This window comes from Panthera onca, chromosome F1, assembly GCF_046562875.1.
Source record: "Panthera onca isolate mPanOnc1 chromosome F1, mPanOnc1 haplotype 2, whole genome shotgun sequence".
NCBI classification, from domain to species: Eukaryota; Metazoa; Chordata; class Mammalia; order Carnivora; family Felidae; genus Panthera; species Panthera onca.
Window position 1 is genome coordinate 71747160 of NC_138355.1, and position 15182 is coordinate 71762341.

The 15182-nt window shown below is 61.5% G+C and overlaps 1 protein-coding gene across 5 annotated transcripts; it reads right to left on the reverse strand.

Moving 5' to 3' along the window:
- Positions 1-1093: 1093 nt before the first annotated feature.
- NPR1 (natriuretic peptide receptor 1) lies at positions 1094-14635 on the reverse strand. 5 transcript variants are annotated; one of them, XR_013553819.2, is made up of 23 exons: positions 12954-14456; positions 12175-12374; positions 11634-11747; positions 11065-11200; positions 10613-10704; positions 9776-9911; positions 9475-9559; positions 8680-8800; positions 8026-8100; positions 7806-7883; positions 7327-7431; positions 7025-7099; positions 6754-6910; positions 6305-6460; positions 5898-6066; positions 5232-5495; positions 5022-5145; positions 4800-4868; positions 4375-4549; positions 4140-4238; positions 2200-2291; positions 1607-2029; positions 1094-1421 (listed from the first exon to the last, which is right to left on the reverse strand). XR_013553819.2 is itself a non-coding variant. In XM_078442431.2 (22 exons), the coding sequence occupies exons 1-22, from the start codon at positions 13678-13680 to the stop codon at positions 1967-1969; spliced, it is 3312 nt and encodes a 1103-aa protein (XP_078298557.2). In that variant the 5' UTR covers positions 13681-14635; the 3' UTR covers positions 1094-1966. The 5 variants fall into 5 exon arrangements, 4 of the variants coding, with proteins under 4 accessions (XP_078298557.2, XP_060500838.3, XP_078298556.2 ...); XM_078442431.2 differs by having other exon boundaries at positions 1094-2029; positions 12954-14635; XM_060644855.3 differs by having other exon boundaries at positions 1094-2029; positions 5232-5378; positions 7025-7096.
- Between the last annotated feature and the right edge of the window lie 547 nt (positions 14636-15182).

The following is a 15182-nucleotide window of genomic DNA, read 5'->3' on the forward strand; positions in this document are numbered from 1 at the left end:
GGATCTGACCGGCCACTTCCTGCAATTGTGTCTCTGGACGGAGTCCTCGGGCGTCCAGCGCTCCCAGTCTCCCCCCCGGAGCCCGGGTCTCTCACGTCCCCGCCCCCGTTCGCCGCCCGCGGCCGTCCCTCCGCTCCCCTCCCGGCAGCCAGCAGCTCTGCGGGGCGTGCGTGGTTACCGGGGCAACCGGCCCGGCCGGGCGTGCGTAGTTACCGGGGCAACGGGGCGCGGGGCGGGGGGAGGGGGGGGGCGCCTGGGGCTGAGCTCGCGCTCGCGGAGAACCCGATCGGCTGCGCCTCAAGCGGCGGGCCGGGGGCGCAGAACCGCGAGGGGAGTCACCGCACCAGGCGAGGTGGGGGGACGGCGCTGGTTCCTTCCTCACCCCGGACCGCCGCTGCCCTGAACACAGCCCGCCCGCCCTCCAGGTCCCGCGGGGCGTGGACTCCGGGAAGAGGCTCTGGGAGCTCGGAGGAGGGGCCTGTCTGCGCCTGATGGATGGCACTGAAGCAATGTCTGGCACTTTCCTTCCTCGCGGGGGAGGCGAAGCTTCGGCCACCTCTCCCCCGCGTTCGTTCGCATTCCTGCCCGCCTGCTCAGGAAGGGCTTGGGGTGGGCGGCTGGAGCAGGGCCAGCTGAGGCTCGCTTTGCACACTACCATTCACATTTGTCCACACTGGCATGGGAGTGGAGGGGCAGGTGGACAGTCCCCAAATCTCAACTGAGGTAAGAGAGGATGCATCCTTCCTTCCTGGCTCCCAAGCCTCTCCTTGGAGTCCCCGCACTCACTGTGTTTCTACTGTATGCCCAACACTGGGTCATATAGCCGTTCCCAATCTGCTGTGGTCCACAGGACCCTTTCAGGGATGGATGAGTTCGAAACAATCTGCATAATCAGGCTAATACACGATTTGCCTCCGTGACTTGACAGGTATATTGATAGTAGGAAGGCCACGAGGGTTAACTTGCTGGTGTCTTTGCACAAACCAAGGCGGTGGCTCTGAGTCACTGTTCTTCATCACCATACATTGGCAGTAAAAAAATCAAAATTAAAAACCCAGTTTCTCTTAAGAATGTCCTTGATAAGACACTAAAATATATAAACATATGATTGGTTTATTATTTAAATGAGTTAATAAGGACTTGTTTCAATTTCTAATATGCTATATATGGATAGATTTAATCCACATAAACAAAAGCTCTTTGGGGCCCTCAATAATTCTTAAGGGTGTAAACAGGTCCTTAGACCAAGACCGTCAGCACTGCTGGGGTAATTCACAGGCTGTCACGTAGATCCTGGCTGAGGAAACTGAAGCTGATTTCAGACACTGCACTCCCCAGCTCAGGAAGCATCTTATGTGGAACAGAGGGCAGGGAGCACGGCTGTGTTTTCTGTTCACCCGCTGTCCTTCCAGAGACATTCACTGGAATAAAGATGTTCATGGTCTCTGCTCACAGGAGAAACAAGACATACAGGGCTGCCCCTCCCCTGTGCACTGTATTCAGTGCTGGGGGGAGTATGGGGGGGTGTTTGTGGCCCATGTGGGTTGGGCCTAGATGTGGACTCCCCTCACCCCCTAGATTCACCTGTAGTCCCCTTTCCTGTTACCTCTAAAGTGGCTCTTCCCCCTCCCCATAGAAGTCACAGTGTCTCAAAGTGGAGTCCACACCCTAGCCTGGCTTGGGTCCGGGTGGAGAGTGGGTACACTTGTCTGCGTGTGCCACTGGATATGACTGTGTGCTTTGGTCCAGTCCCATGAACTCCGAGTCCTCCCCAACACCAGTCCTCCACCAGAGGTCACATCTGGTGTCTCCACTGGGGTTAGCACGTTTGGGTTGTTCAAACTACTTCTCCGATCCCTTTGGCAGTGGTGGGGCTGCTGTGAGTGAGGCCAGGACCTGGAACCTCTCTGTTGCCTCTGGTGCAGGGAAGGGGGTGTAGAAGGCCAAGTTGGGGGGGGGGGGCAGGTCAGCCTCGAGTGCTACCGCCCCGCTCCCCTAGGAGCCAGTAGGTCCGCACTTTGCCTTTGCCCTGGAGGGAGAGAGAAGAGGAGGCTGGTGTAGGGAGCAGCGCACTGACCCACTTCCCCAAATCAGAGGAAAGGCTTCGGGATGGGAGTGGGCTCGGCTGCTTGAGAAGGGGTCTGGGGAGGCACCCTCTGGTCCACAAGGGATGGTGAGGGTAGGGGCTTTCCTCTCTACCTTCATTTCTACGTCCCCTCGAAGCTCCAGCTCGAAACCACCAAACTCTTCCAGGACGGCCTTGGTCTCAGAAGACAAGTGGATCTTCAGGGCTGGGAAGGACAAGGGAGGGCGGGGGGTGGAAGCAATGGGAGCGGGGAGACTGGGAACTGCAGGACTCCTTTCTTTCTCAGGAAGCCTCCTCCTTCAGAGTCCCACCCCTCCACGTGGAGTCTGGCCATTCTGGCCTCTCCCTCAGAATTTGACGGCTGCGTTGTCCAACACCGCAGCCACTAGTCACCGGTGGCTATTCACATTTAAGTTAATTAAAACTAAATACAGTTAAAAATCCAGGGCTTCATTTGCACGAGCACATTTCAAGCGATCAATAGCATCCTGTGGCAGAGACTACTGTGATGGACAACCCGGATTATAGAAAGAAAGTTCCAGTAGATAGCATTCTAGCGTGTTACCAGGCTCCAGACAGACAGTGTAGCATGGTGGTTAGGGGCTCAGACTTTGGGTCCTGCTCTGTCTAGTGAATCCCAGCTGGGACAGCTGCTTGGAGAAGTAATGTAAACTCTCTGTGCCTCATTTTCCTAGTCCAACAAATGCTGATGGTGACAGTATCCATGTCAAGGCCTTGTTATGAGGGCTACACGAACCGCTAACCAACTATCTCAGCAGAGTCTGGCACGCAGGAAGCACTCCTGGCAGTGGTTGTTGTCGCTCTTGTTTACTTCAACGCTCATCTTGTGGCAGAGGGAATTGAGGCCCAAACTGTGGGCGTCAGACCCAGGCTCTGACTCCCGACCTGGTACCCCCCACGCCTCTGTCCATAGTTGCTCCCACCACTCCTGGGGGATACATCGGAGCGGCCTCGTTTTGCTGTTGAAACATTTCTGAGAGGGGCACCTGGGTGGCGCAGTCGGTTGAGCGGCCGACTTCGGCTCAGGTCACGATCTCACGGTCCGTGAGTTCGAGCCTCGCGTCGGGCTCTGTGCTGACTGCTCAGAGCCCGGAGCCTGTTTCAGATTCTGTGTCTCCCTCTCTCTGACCCTCCCCCGTTCATGCTCTGTCTCTCCCTGTCTCAACAATAAATAAAGCTTAAAAAAAAATCATTTAAAAAAAAAAAGAAACATTTCTGAGAATGTGCTCCTTGAAGACAGGACCTCAGTGAGAGCCTTCCTCCGGCTCTGACCGCCCCAGACACAGTGACCAGGGAGTATCTGCTGAGCCAGAGACCCTCTGGGCTGCAAAGCAGCCCATCTCCTGCCATGAGGCTTGGATGGGGTCTGCAGGGACTTCCCCCCGGCCCCGCCAGCTGACACGGGGTCTGAGTGGTCTTCGTACCCCAGGGCCTGGCACTTAGTAGGCATTCAGTGCATGTTTACTGAATTGAATTGTATTGCACACAGCAGGAGGGTAGAAGAGGAGCCTGACGCAAGACTCAGGGCAGGAGGAGAGGGCAGCAAGCTTTTCCTAGGTACCTACTGTGCTCCGCGGCCCGCGCTAGGTTTCTCACGAGCCGGAGACGGGTATTGTTTTAGAGATAAACAGCTGAAGCTCAGAAAAGTTGAATGACTCGCGTCCTCGTCATGGCATATGGTTTTCATACATAACTCCTCTAAGGTGCGCGTCTTATTCTCTCACAGGTGAGGAAAACTGAGGCTCCAGGAAGTGTGGCAAATCGACCCACGGTTGTGTGGATGGTGGAGCAGAGACTTACACCTAGTCCTCTGCCACATGCAAGAGGGAGCAGAGGGGCCCTGAGGGGGGGGGACCAGGGCGACAGTCCAACATCTGCCTGGAAACACTTTTGGATGGGGGGGCGGGGGGGGGCGCTGATCTCTGATGGATTGGAGGTGATGTACCCTGGCTGGGGGTGAGCCGCCGGTGGGGCCGTCCTCGCTGAAGCCTGTCTGTCCCTCCAGCCACTGCGAGCAGCCCAGCCACTTTACCTTCCCCGTTAGACTCCATCCTGGAGGCGGTGTTGACTGTGTCTCCGAAGAGGCAGTAGCGAGGCATCTTCAGCCCTACCACGCCGGCGCACACGGGTCCTGGAGGGGGTGGGGAGGGGTGTTCCATGAGAGTCAAGTGGTGGACCCGAGGCCCCTGGGAATCCAGGTGTGTGTGTGTGTGTGTGTGTGTGTGTGTGTGTGTGTGTCTGTCTGTCTGTCTGTCTGTCTCCCTCACCTGTGTGGACACCGATTCGCAAGCGCAGCTCCTCCTGGGGCCGGTGGCGGATGCGGAAGGAGCGCACAGCATCCAGAAGCGCCAGGGCCATGCGGGCCACCTCGCGGGCGTGCAGCAGCCCGTTCCGCACGGGGAGCCCCGACACGACCATGTAGGCATCGCCAATGGTCTCCACCTGCCGGGCCCACCAGAGGATGCAGGGCATAAACACCGGAAATTTCTCCTCCCTGTGCCGCCCCACATGCGTTTGGTAACCTCATCTGCGCCGTCCTTTCCCTGCCTGTCCCTGGGTCTCCGGGTAACAGTCTCTGCCCATGTCCCATGGTCTCCTCTCCTGAGGCTCTATGTCATTCTGCCCATCACCCTTCTCTGACCCTGCCCGTCACCATCTTTCTGTCCCCCTCCGTCCCTGCTCCCACCCTCACCTTGTACACATCAAAGTTGTCTATGACGGCATCAAAGCAGGTGTACAGATCATTGAGCAGGGTCACCACCTGGAAGGGAAGAGAGGCCAAGACGGGTATGGAGTCAGGGAGCCCATCTGGGCTCAAGTGGGGAAAATGGGACCAGAAGGCAGTCCTGATGGGACAGAAAGGCTGGCCAAGCACAGCCTGCCTGGCCCTCACCTGTGGCCGTGCCGCACTGACCTGCATAGGCGTGCTCTCTGCCGACAGGGCCGTGAAGCCCACAATGTCGCTGAAGTAGATGGTAACGCTGTCGAAGGCTTCAGCCTGGACCGTCTCCCCACGCTTGAGCTGCTCAGCCACTGAGCTGTGGGGTCAGGGGCAGGTATAGGATAAGCGCGGGAGGCAGAGCTGGAACAGGGTGGCAGAGGGTCACCACACGTGGGCACTCACTGGGGCAGAATCTGGTAGAGCAGGGCCTCGGCCTTGCGCTTCTCCTCCAGGTAGGCCTGGGTCCTGTCCTCCACCAGCTCCTCTAGGTTGTTGGCATACTGCTCCATGCGGGACAGCAAGTTGTCCAGGATGTTGCTGCTGTGCTCCCTGAGGCCCCGGGAGCAGGGCAGAGGCGGTGAGAGAGCTGCCCAGAGCGCCCTCCCCAGCTCACCAGACCCAGGCTGCCATGTCAGCCCCTGTGCAGGGCAGCGGAGAAGGCCAGGCCTGGGGAGCATGGCAGGGTGGGCGTGGCAGGGGAAAGGGTAGGAAGAAAGTTCCATTCATCTCTGAGACCCCAGAGTCCGGAAGCTTCAGAGATACTGGCTACTTCGTTCATCTTTGTTGAACAGAAGCGAGTTAGAAGCAGGTGAACGGGGATCAATTAAGGACAGAGTGTGGGCACCCGGGATGGCAGAGGGGTGTGGGGGGGGGGTCTGTGGGGCACAGTGCGACAGATGGCCCCCAGGGCTGGGTTGGAGGACAAGAGTATGTGCTCCCCTCTGCTCTGTACCACTGAGGAGGGGCCGGCGGGCCGCAGTGGGGTCCCTTGCCACTGCTGGGAGAAAAGACTTAAGTGTGGGGCACAGGGTAGCTGTTGGGCACGGGGGACACACGAACACCAGCAACCTGTTGAACTTGCGCAGCATCAGGCGAATCTGCTGGAAGGGGGGCCGTTCCTGCGGCTCCTCAGCCCAGCACCTCTGCATCAGCTGCCCCAGCTCCTCCAGGTGACTCTGCAGGGCCAGGGAGGGCCGGAAGGGGGGCTGCTCACCCCGAGTCACACGCTCCACGATCTCTGTGGTGAGGCAGGAGGGGCTGAGGGCTGGGGCCAGCCCAGGGCTAGTGAGAGACACGGGGGGAGGTCCAGGAGCGGGCCGGGACCCCGGGGTAGGCAGGCAGGCAGACAGCGGAGTCACTGGCGGCAACAGAACCTTCCAGGAGGCGGGTGTGGTGGTGTTGGCAGGGGTCCCTCACCCTGGGGCTGGGCTCAGGTGCAGCTGTGGCAGGGCTAGGGGACTCCAGGGTCCTCTCACCTTTGGGGCTAAGGTCCAAACCCTCCACATGGAAGACGCCACTCCTCAGGGCAATCTCCTGAAGGATGATTCCAAAGCTGTACACGTCACCCGCCTGGGAGCCCCGGGCAGGGGGCGAGGCCATTCGCAGGAGCTCAGGGGCTGTCCACAACTTTTCTGCAGGTTGGAGGTCAGGAGTGACCGGGCGAAGGGCCCTAAAGCTGAGGGGTGGGGGTGTGTCGGGGGGGGGAACAAGGTCCTAGAAGACGTGGCTGGAGCAGCGTGCGGCCGTCACGCTGAGTGCTACAAAGACACAGCCTCCAGGGGAAAGGCTCCCCTTTCCACTGGCGAATGAGCCAAACCAGGAATCCAGAATGGCACGCCAAGCCCTTCAGAGGCCTGGCGTCAGTTGCCCCCGCCGGGCTGTGTTTGGAGGGGGGCGGGTCTTAGGGGGCAGAGTGTGGGCTCACTGGCATAGAGGGTGTGGCCTTGCTCTGGTTCCGGGTCCCTGAAGCTCTCCAGCCCGAAGTCAGTGATCTTGAGCACGAAGCGCCCGTCTACCACACAGTTGGAAGACTTGAGGTTGCCGTGAGAGCAAATGGCCCCATTGTGCAGGAACAGCATACCCTGGAAATTTGCGGAGGCCGAGGTCTTCGGTGTAAGTGAGACCTACAACCAGGGCCAGGGGAGACGCCTGCCTGGCCCCTCCCCCACACATCGCATGGGGGATTCCGGGCTTACCTTGACGATGTCATTGGTGAGAGAGTATCGGAACATCCAGTCCAAGGTGATGCTCTCGTTCTCCAGAATGTCCTGCTGGGCAATAAGAGTGAGGCACGCACCCGGCAGACCCCAGGAGGGGTGCAGGGGCCCAGGCACAAAAAGACAGAAACTTGGATTTACTCTAGTGCCCCCCTCCCCGTTTACAGATGGGGCAGATAAAGGGCAGAAAGGAGGAGGTTTGCCTGGGGGTCATACGGCAGTGGGGAACAGAACCGGGGCTAGGCCCACATCTCCTGACCCCCCTCCTCTTGTCCCCTCACCTGCAAACTCCCACGGGGACAGTACTCCGTGAGGATACAGATGTTGGGGGGGTCAGTGCAGGCACCCACAAACCTGGTCAGGTGTTCGTTCTGTACGTCCCGCATCTGCAGGGGGAAGCCAGCATCAGGAGCCTGGCAGAGACGTCCCTCCTCACCAAGTGGCCCTCCACCCTCAGGGGCCTCTCAGTGTTCTCAGTGCCCGTTCACTCTCTGCAGACACTCTAGGAGTCCGGTGACTCCCCCTGCGGTACCTCCTCCGGCTCACTCTGCCTCCTGATCCCTCCACCCACCAGGGGCATCGAGCACAGCCCCTCAAGGAACCTCCTCTAGGCTTCCTCTACTAGTCTCTTCTCCCCTCTGGGACCCTCTCTCTTAGCACAATATGCAGGGCCCATCCCTTTCTTAAGACACCCTGGGGTCCCCCCACCTCCTGTGTCCCTGGGACCTTTCCTAGGCCACTGCCTCGCAGCCCCACTTACATGCTTCAGTTCGAACAGCACTTTACGAGTCAGCTCGATGCGTTTACGGTTCACACGCTTCACAGCCACGAGGTTGCCCTGGGCAAGGAATGGAGGTTGCATCGTGAGATGGCCCAGTGGTGGTGACGGCAACTGCTGACAGTGGCCCTGGGGCCCGTCCTGAGCCGTTGGAGGGCAGCCCTGCCCACCCCAAGGACCCGCAGTCTTTCCCCTGGCCCACCTTATAATATGCCGTTTTGGCAAACACCTGGAACTGGCCCTCTGTGGTCAGCAGGGAGCCGTAATTGGAGCCTCTCTGGAGGGACAGAGAGCAGGAGGGACCGGTCAGCCTGGGAGCCCTGCCATGGGCTCAGCTCTCCATTCTGGCTGCCTGAGCTCTGGCCTTCACTGCCCCGCCTGATCTCGCAGCTGTCCTGCTTCTCGTTCCACATCATGAGATCCTTTCCTCATTTGTTATATTTTTTTTAAATGTTTACTTTTGAGAGAGGGAGAGAGAGCGCGGGAGAGAGAGAATCCCAAGCAGGCTCCACATTCTCAGCACAGAGCCTGACGCAGGGCAAGAACCGTGAGTTCGTGACCTGAACCGAAATCAAGAGTCAGAGGCTTTGACTGCGCCACCCAGGCGCCCCTGTTTATTTTTTTAAAAATGTATTTTCACGTCTACCGTGTTTGGTGTTTGAAAGCCTCCTGCGAAGGAGGCTCTGTGCACGTGACCGTCATCTGAGGTAGTCTCTGAGGGGAACAGCACTCGTCCAAGGTCACACAGCGAGAAAGGGCAGGGCTGGGATCGGAAGCGCGCCGTCTGCACTGCCCAGCAGGCGCTGCCCGGACCCCTGCCCGGCCCCCGCTGCCCACCCCCACGGGGGCTCCTCACCGCGCTGAGCGTCAGCCGGCTGCCCGCACTCCGGAGGTGCCGGTCGAGGCTGCTGGGCTGCACGTCCTCCCAGCGCACCCGCCACAGCTCTGAGGCCAGGTCCCTCTCGAGCTGCATCTTCCTGGGGCATGAACAGGGGAGCCATGTCTGAACCCCTGACCCCGGGCCTCAGAGCCCGGGGCCGCCGCGTGTGCTAAGAGACGGGCGGACGGGGGCTGAGGGCCGGGAGGTGTGGGCCAGGCTTTGCCTGCCTCCCAGGGACCTTGGGCAGCCACTTCGTGTCTCTGAGTCTCACGTCCTCACGTCCTGGTTTGGGAATGGGCGACCTCGACATTTATTTCAAAGCATTGTTACGGGAACAAAAAGAAACATCGTGTGAGGAAGTGCCCTCCTTGCAGGCCTGTGTCCTTAATGTCTGCGCGGCAGGCCAGCCTCCCACCAGAAGGCAGGGTGGGGGTCCTGCACCTCCCCTCTCCGCTCCGTGCACATCAGCCTTGCTCAACTGACTGGGCCCGGTCCCACAGGGTTGGAACCTCTGCTCCCCAGCAGGTGTGCCCGAGGCGAGGGTGGACCAGCCCACTCGCCTGCTCTGCTCTTCTCACAGCCTCATCCCTCCCGGCCCCTCCCCGCCGGCCCCTCTTCTCTCCTCCCTGTGCCCTGCGGCTTTTTAGCCCCGTCTCCTCCCCCACCTCCCTCGGCCTTCCACCTCTCCCGCTTCCCTGCAGGTCCCTGCCACCTCGGCAGCTAGTTCTCCAGGCCCCCCAGCCTCACTCCCCACCCGCCTCCAAAGCTCACCTGTATATGAAGAAGGAGACGGTCAGAATGATGAGCAGGGAGAGGCTGCCCACCACGGCCAGAACTTCCAGCGTGGAAAAGTGGTCTGCACAAGAGTCCAAGTTGCAGCAGGAGAGATTTGGGTTAGAGAGCAGGAAGAGGAACCTTCTAATAGTCCCTCAGTGAACTAGGAAGGTGAGTGAAGGGAAGAAAAAGGCAGATGTCCCTCCAGAAAGCCCTGAGTGTGGGAGAGGAGCACCCATCTGACTCCTGAAGCAGGAGCCTCTCCAGAACGGAGGCCTGGAAGGCAAGAGGCAGTCACCTTGGTTGCAAGCCGGGTCCTCGTTGTCAAAGCCACATTTGGGGATGTCAGGAGGTGGGTGGCCCAGGGGCCAGCTTAGTTCGTGCCCTGGCACGGCCACCAGCTCTCGGGAGGTCCCATTGTAGTTCAGAACCACCTACGGGAGGGCAGGAGTGGCAGGAGGGCAAGGCCTGGGGCGACGCTTCCCGTCCAGTGGAGCTGCGCGGCCTCCCCCGTCTCTGCTTCCCCGGCCTGTGTCTGGGCTGTCCACTGTTTACCAAGCCCCTCATACCCCGGTCACCAGAGTGGAAAAACCTGAAAACTACTCAAGGGCTTTATGAAGAAAACTCCACGTAGAACCCTGACTCGACATCAGGGAGTTTACGATCTTGGACTGAAGCACATAGGAAACAGGAAAAGGCAGTGTTCTCAGTCCACATTCGCAGGCCTAAGCCACGTACCCCTCCTCCAGGAAGTCTTCCCCGAGTGATCTGCTCCTCAGCACTTGTGGCCTCAATTCCTTCCTGTTCCTGACTGAATTTAATGAGCTGTGTGGCCACCACGTGAGCCTGTCTCTGCTGGGAGAGGGGCCTGCCTGTCTTAGGAGATGTGGGACTTCCTGAAGTTAGGGCTGTGCCCCCTCCTCAGAGCTGCGGTTCCCCAAGGGTAATGCTTGTGAGTCCCTATCATTCCGGCTGCTCCCCCAGACCCGAGCTGGGTCTCTTCTACCCAAGGCTCTCCAAAAGCGAGCAAGCATGGTGGAGTGACTACAGAGCCGACAGATGCCCTGGGGGAAGGAGGGAGGGCAAGACGTCCTGCCTGCCTATATGGCACTGTCTTCTGGGGGCACACCCTTACCCTGAAAGTGCCAGTCTCAGGATGCATATCCCAGAGGGAGAAGTCGGTCTCCCGATCTCCATTGCTGTCCATTTTCCAGTATCCTGTCACCCCTGGGGCATGGAGGAAGATGGCTGTGTTTTGAGGACGTGGAAGTTCAGGAGGGTACCCACCCTACCTGATCTCCACCCTCCGATCTTCTTTGCCTTGCCCTCCAAACGTGTATGTAATATGTCACATATAATAATAACAACAAGAAGGACGTGTCAGCAGCAGGAATGACTGAGGTTGGGCACTTGGGAGGACTTCCTGATGGAGCAAGGCAGATGGGGCGGTCGTGGAGCTCCCTTACAGAAGACAGGAAAGGACGGGCATGGGTGAGTGACCCCCGCAGCGGCAGGCTGGAGGCTTCTCATGGCCTCCTGCTCGGGGTGCCCCAAGGTGGATTGTCCCTGCCACCTCCAGCCGCTGACCTTGGAAGCTCCGGTTCCACATCCGCTGAGTGACGGCCTCCCCATCAGTGAAGGTTCCCCCATGCGCCAGAGTCTCTGTCACTGCCTGGATGTAGAGCAGGAGCCCATCGTGGAAGGACGCTGGGATGGTGTTCATCTGCAGGAACAAGGGGGCTTGGCCGGGGTGGGATCCACGAAGGGCGCTCAGTGGGGACACCCTGGGTGGGAAGATCTGGGCGGCGCTGGGACCTTGGGAGGGGACGGGAGAAACCCTCCCCCCCTTCCGTGGACAGAGACTTGACTACTCATAAGACACCTCCTCGTCAACCTCCACTTCTGAATCCCTCTAGGCAGACAGAGTAGGACACATCATCCTCATTTTACTGATGAGGACCTGAGTTCCGGAGGCTGACCGACCCTTCAGTGTCCCCTTAGTTATCAGAAGGTGAGAACGGTGTGGCGGGGGGGGGGGGGGGGGGGGGAAGGGGAAGAAGGGGAGGCCTGGGAATATGGAGGTGGCTGAGAGAACAGGCTGGGCACCGGCAGGGCAGTGTGGAGTCCATGCTGCAGGGTCCCAGGATCCCCCTTACCAGGCCGTCCTCAAGGGTGAAGTTGAACTTCTCCTGGGCCAAGTGTTTTAGCTGCTGCAGGAATTGGAAGTACTCAGGGTTGTCTGGCTCTTTATATGTGATGATTTTGGCGGCCTGAGGAAGGGGTCAGTGGAGAGGGGAGAGCTGGGCGATGACCCAGTCCTCCCAGTACCCTGGGCCACCTCCCCAGTGCATCTCCGCTTAGCCCAAGGTCGGAGTGGATGGACTCCATGTCACCTGTGAGGCACTGCCTGCTCCAAAGCAGGGGAGCCAATGGGATGACTCCTCAAGTCCTGTCAGTCTGTGGGACGGGAACACCCTCCCACCTCAAGCCCATTTGTTCATCTTTTCAGCCTCCTAGCTCTGAAGTTTCCTAGACCTTTTTACACCCCGCACTCTTCCTGGCCTCCCTCACCAAAGTCCCTGAGCAGTCAAGAACCTTTTTTCTAGAGCCCTTCAGACCCCGAGGAACCCAGTGCCCAGAAACTATGTGCCACCAGCACAGAGTCCCACAGCCTGGGCTTGCAGCCTGGACCCTCACCCGAAAGGCCTGCTGGGCACTGGCATCCTGCCCATCGCCTCTCTCCCAGGGCCTGTGGGAAGCAAGACCGTGTGCACCTTGCAGGCTTTGTCCAAAGAGGTCCAGGTGGAAAAACACATAGTCCTCCCCACTCAGGCCGGCTTCCAGGGCTAAAAGCATCAGAGTTCTGAAGGCATCTGGGGAGCTGCATATGTAGATAACTGGGGAGGAAGGGGGCGGTCAGAGAGAGACAGAGAGACAGGAGCCTAGATCCCGACAGAGTGCAGAGGGGGAACTCAGGCCAGGGAATTTGTGGACTCCGGACTGCTAGGGCCTCAGCGGCTGGCTGCCGAGAGAAAGGTGAAGAGGGCTGGGAGGAGTCGGTGGGCAGGGTTGGAGGAAGGAGCAAAGATAGGGAGAGCCGCAACAGTGGAGCCAAAGGTGGGGAAGGTGGGGTCAGCAAGGGAGGGAGAGGGGGAGGCTGGCCAGCAGAGAGGGGACTGGGGGTGGAGAGGGCGTGTGGGACGAGGAGAGGCTGCTGGAGGAAACCAGAAGTGGAGGAGGGGAGCAGGGATGGGCACCAAGCCGGGGGACCTACTGGGTGTTCTCCCCCCAACCCCATTCCTCCCAGGGATGGGCACCAAGCCAGGGTACCTACTGGGCGTCCCCCGCCCGCCCCTCCCGCGACTCCGGAGGCAGCGGTGGGAAGCAGGTGGTGGTGGGGGGGGGGGAGTCGGGGAGCGCAGAACCGCGGAGAGAGCCGGGCCGTGCAGCCTCGGGAGGAAGAGCCGCCCCCTCACCTCGGCCTTGGCGCCTCACGGTCCGCAGCAGCAGGGAGTAGTGCTGGGGGTCGCCTTCGGCGAACTCCAGGTGGTCCACCGTGACGTTGAGGCGGTGGCGCAGGCGCACGTACAGGCCTTCCACCACGAAGAAGCAGGGCTGGTCGTCGCCGGGCCGGTACGCGTAGAGCACGAGCGCCTGGCGCTCCCAGCCCAGCCGTCGGTGCAGCGCCGCCACCAGGTCCCCCAGCTTGGCGTGGCTGGGCCCCGCGCGGGTGGTCAGCGCGTACTCGTCCTTGGCCCCGAAGCCCAGCGCCGGCGCGCCGGCCGTCAGCAGCGGCACCCGCCAGTGCGCCGTGAAGCGCCCCACGGGGGCTGCGGCGTACACGCAGCCGGGGCCCAGGAACACGGCGGGGCTGTGCTCCCACTTGAGGTCCACGGCGGCCAGCGGCGCGGCCGTGTCGGAGCAGACGCCGCGCGCGTTCTCGCTGCTGCCCAGCACCGTGCGCACCGTCCAGCCGGGCAGCCAGTCGGGCCGCGCCCTCACCCGGGCCAGCGCCAGCTCCACCGCCGGCCCCACGCGCGCCCACGACCACGGGTACGAGGTGTTGGCCAGCGGCAGCACCACGGCCACCGTCAGGTTCCCCGCGTGGCCTCCGGGCAGCAGCAGCGGCAGCAGCAGCAGCAGCGGCGGGAGCGGGAGCAGGCGGGCGCCGGCGGGGCGCCCGGGGCGCCGGGGGCGCAGCATGGCCTCAGCGGGCAGCTCGGCGGGCGAGCGCTCGCGCCATGGCCCCCCGGGCACCCTCCGGCCCAGCCGCGCGTCGCGGGCCCGGGGCGCGCCCACCCCGGGGCAAGCTGCCCGTCCGGCCGCCGCGCGAGGGGCGGGTGGAGGGCGCCGCGGGGCAGGTGGGCGCGAACGGAGGGGCGCCGTGGCCCGGGGCGCGGGCGAGCGCGCCGGTGAGTGAGTGTTGGAAGGAGCGAGAGCGCCCAAGGGAGGGGGGTGGGCGAGGGCGCGAGCCGGGGAAGGGGAGCGGCGGGCTTTCGTGCGCTCCTGGGCGCCCGCCCCGGGAGGGTGCCAGCGGGGGCGTCCGGCCGGCTCAAGTCCCCGGCTGTCGGGGGGGAGGGGGGGGGGACAGGGGAGGACCGGAGCCAGGCTCCGGGCCCTTCCTCCCGCCGCTTCCCCTCCCAGACTCGGCGACGGGAGCGCCAGCCCCGGACCTTTAACCCCTTCGTCCCCGCCCCGAAGTTGCGGACCTGCCCGCGCGCTCTGCTCCGAGACCCTCCGCGCCTTCCTCCTGCGGGGAGCCGCGCCGCGAAGGGGCTCGCTCGCTGGGGTCGGGAGGAGGACCGAAGGGCGACTCGAGTGGGGGCAGCCGGGACGCTTTCGCGCCCCGCCTCCTCCCTCCCTACCTGGTTCCGTTTGGGGAAGAGAGCTGCGTTGGTTCGGGATCTTGGCAAGAAAAGGTGTGAGCCTACGGATGTGTGTGCGTCTGGGGGTGGACGGGAGGGTGGCAGGTTTCTGGAAAGGGCGTTAAACTAGGGAGCCCAGGGTCCCCGTGACCCAGTCCACCCAGGACCGCCCCCGTGTCCCAGCTTCCAGACTGAGAGGGTTAGTGCGGAAAAGGGGCCCAGGGGGAGGGCGGAGTTAACCTTTTAGTTCCCAAAAGGCTGCAGGAAGGGGGAGAAGAGCGTTTGGTGGCTGGGGTGGGGGGAAGGGAGGGCAGTGACCCCGGGGCCGCTCCTGGAACGTGGGTTCGCGGCGGCGGTGGGAGACGGTGTTGGAAGTGACCCGGTGGTGGGGGCGTCGGCTGGGGCGAGGGTTTGGGGGGCACTGGACCGCGCGGGCCGCCTTCCCCGCGCCGTGGGGTCGGTGTGCCCTCTCGCGGCCAGCAGGGGTCACTGACGCTGCCGCGCCGCTACCCTCTCCAGTCCCCGACCCGCCAGCTGTCCCGGTGCGCCCGCCACGCGCTGGGTGTGCACAGGCCGTGCCCTGGGGGAGCCGTGCTTGGGACCAACAGCTACCACGTAACATGACTGAGCACCGCAACAGAAGCTGGGGAGATTGCTAGAGCCCCAGATGAGGACGTAAGCTTGCTTTGGGGCCAGGAAAATCTCCAAAGAGAAATAATGCAGCTAGGGTGGAATGATGAGCAAGGGATTCTGCGCAGAGAGCAGTATATTCCCTATACCTGGCATTTTTGGAGAATTTTAGGACCAGTTTTTCTGATGGTCTTAGAGCAAAGACCAACT

Coding starts and splice junctions, on each gene's coding strand:
- NPR1 (XM_078442431.2), bottom strand. CDS start 13,680: ATGCTGCGCCCCCGGCGCCCCGGGCGCCCCGCCGGCGCCCGCCTGCTC. Junction 9,560..9,775: donor GGACCCGGCTTGCAACCAAG/GTGACTGCCTCT, acceptor ACTCTTGTGCAG/ACCACTTTTCCACGCTGGAA. Junction 6,067..6,304: donor TTTGGACCTTAGCCCCAAAG/GTGAGAGGACCC, acceptor GCCTCACCACAG/AGATCGTGGAGCGTGTGACT.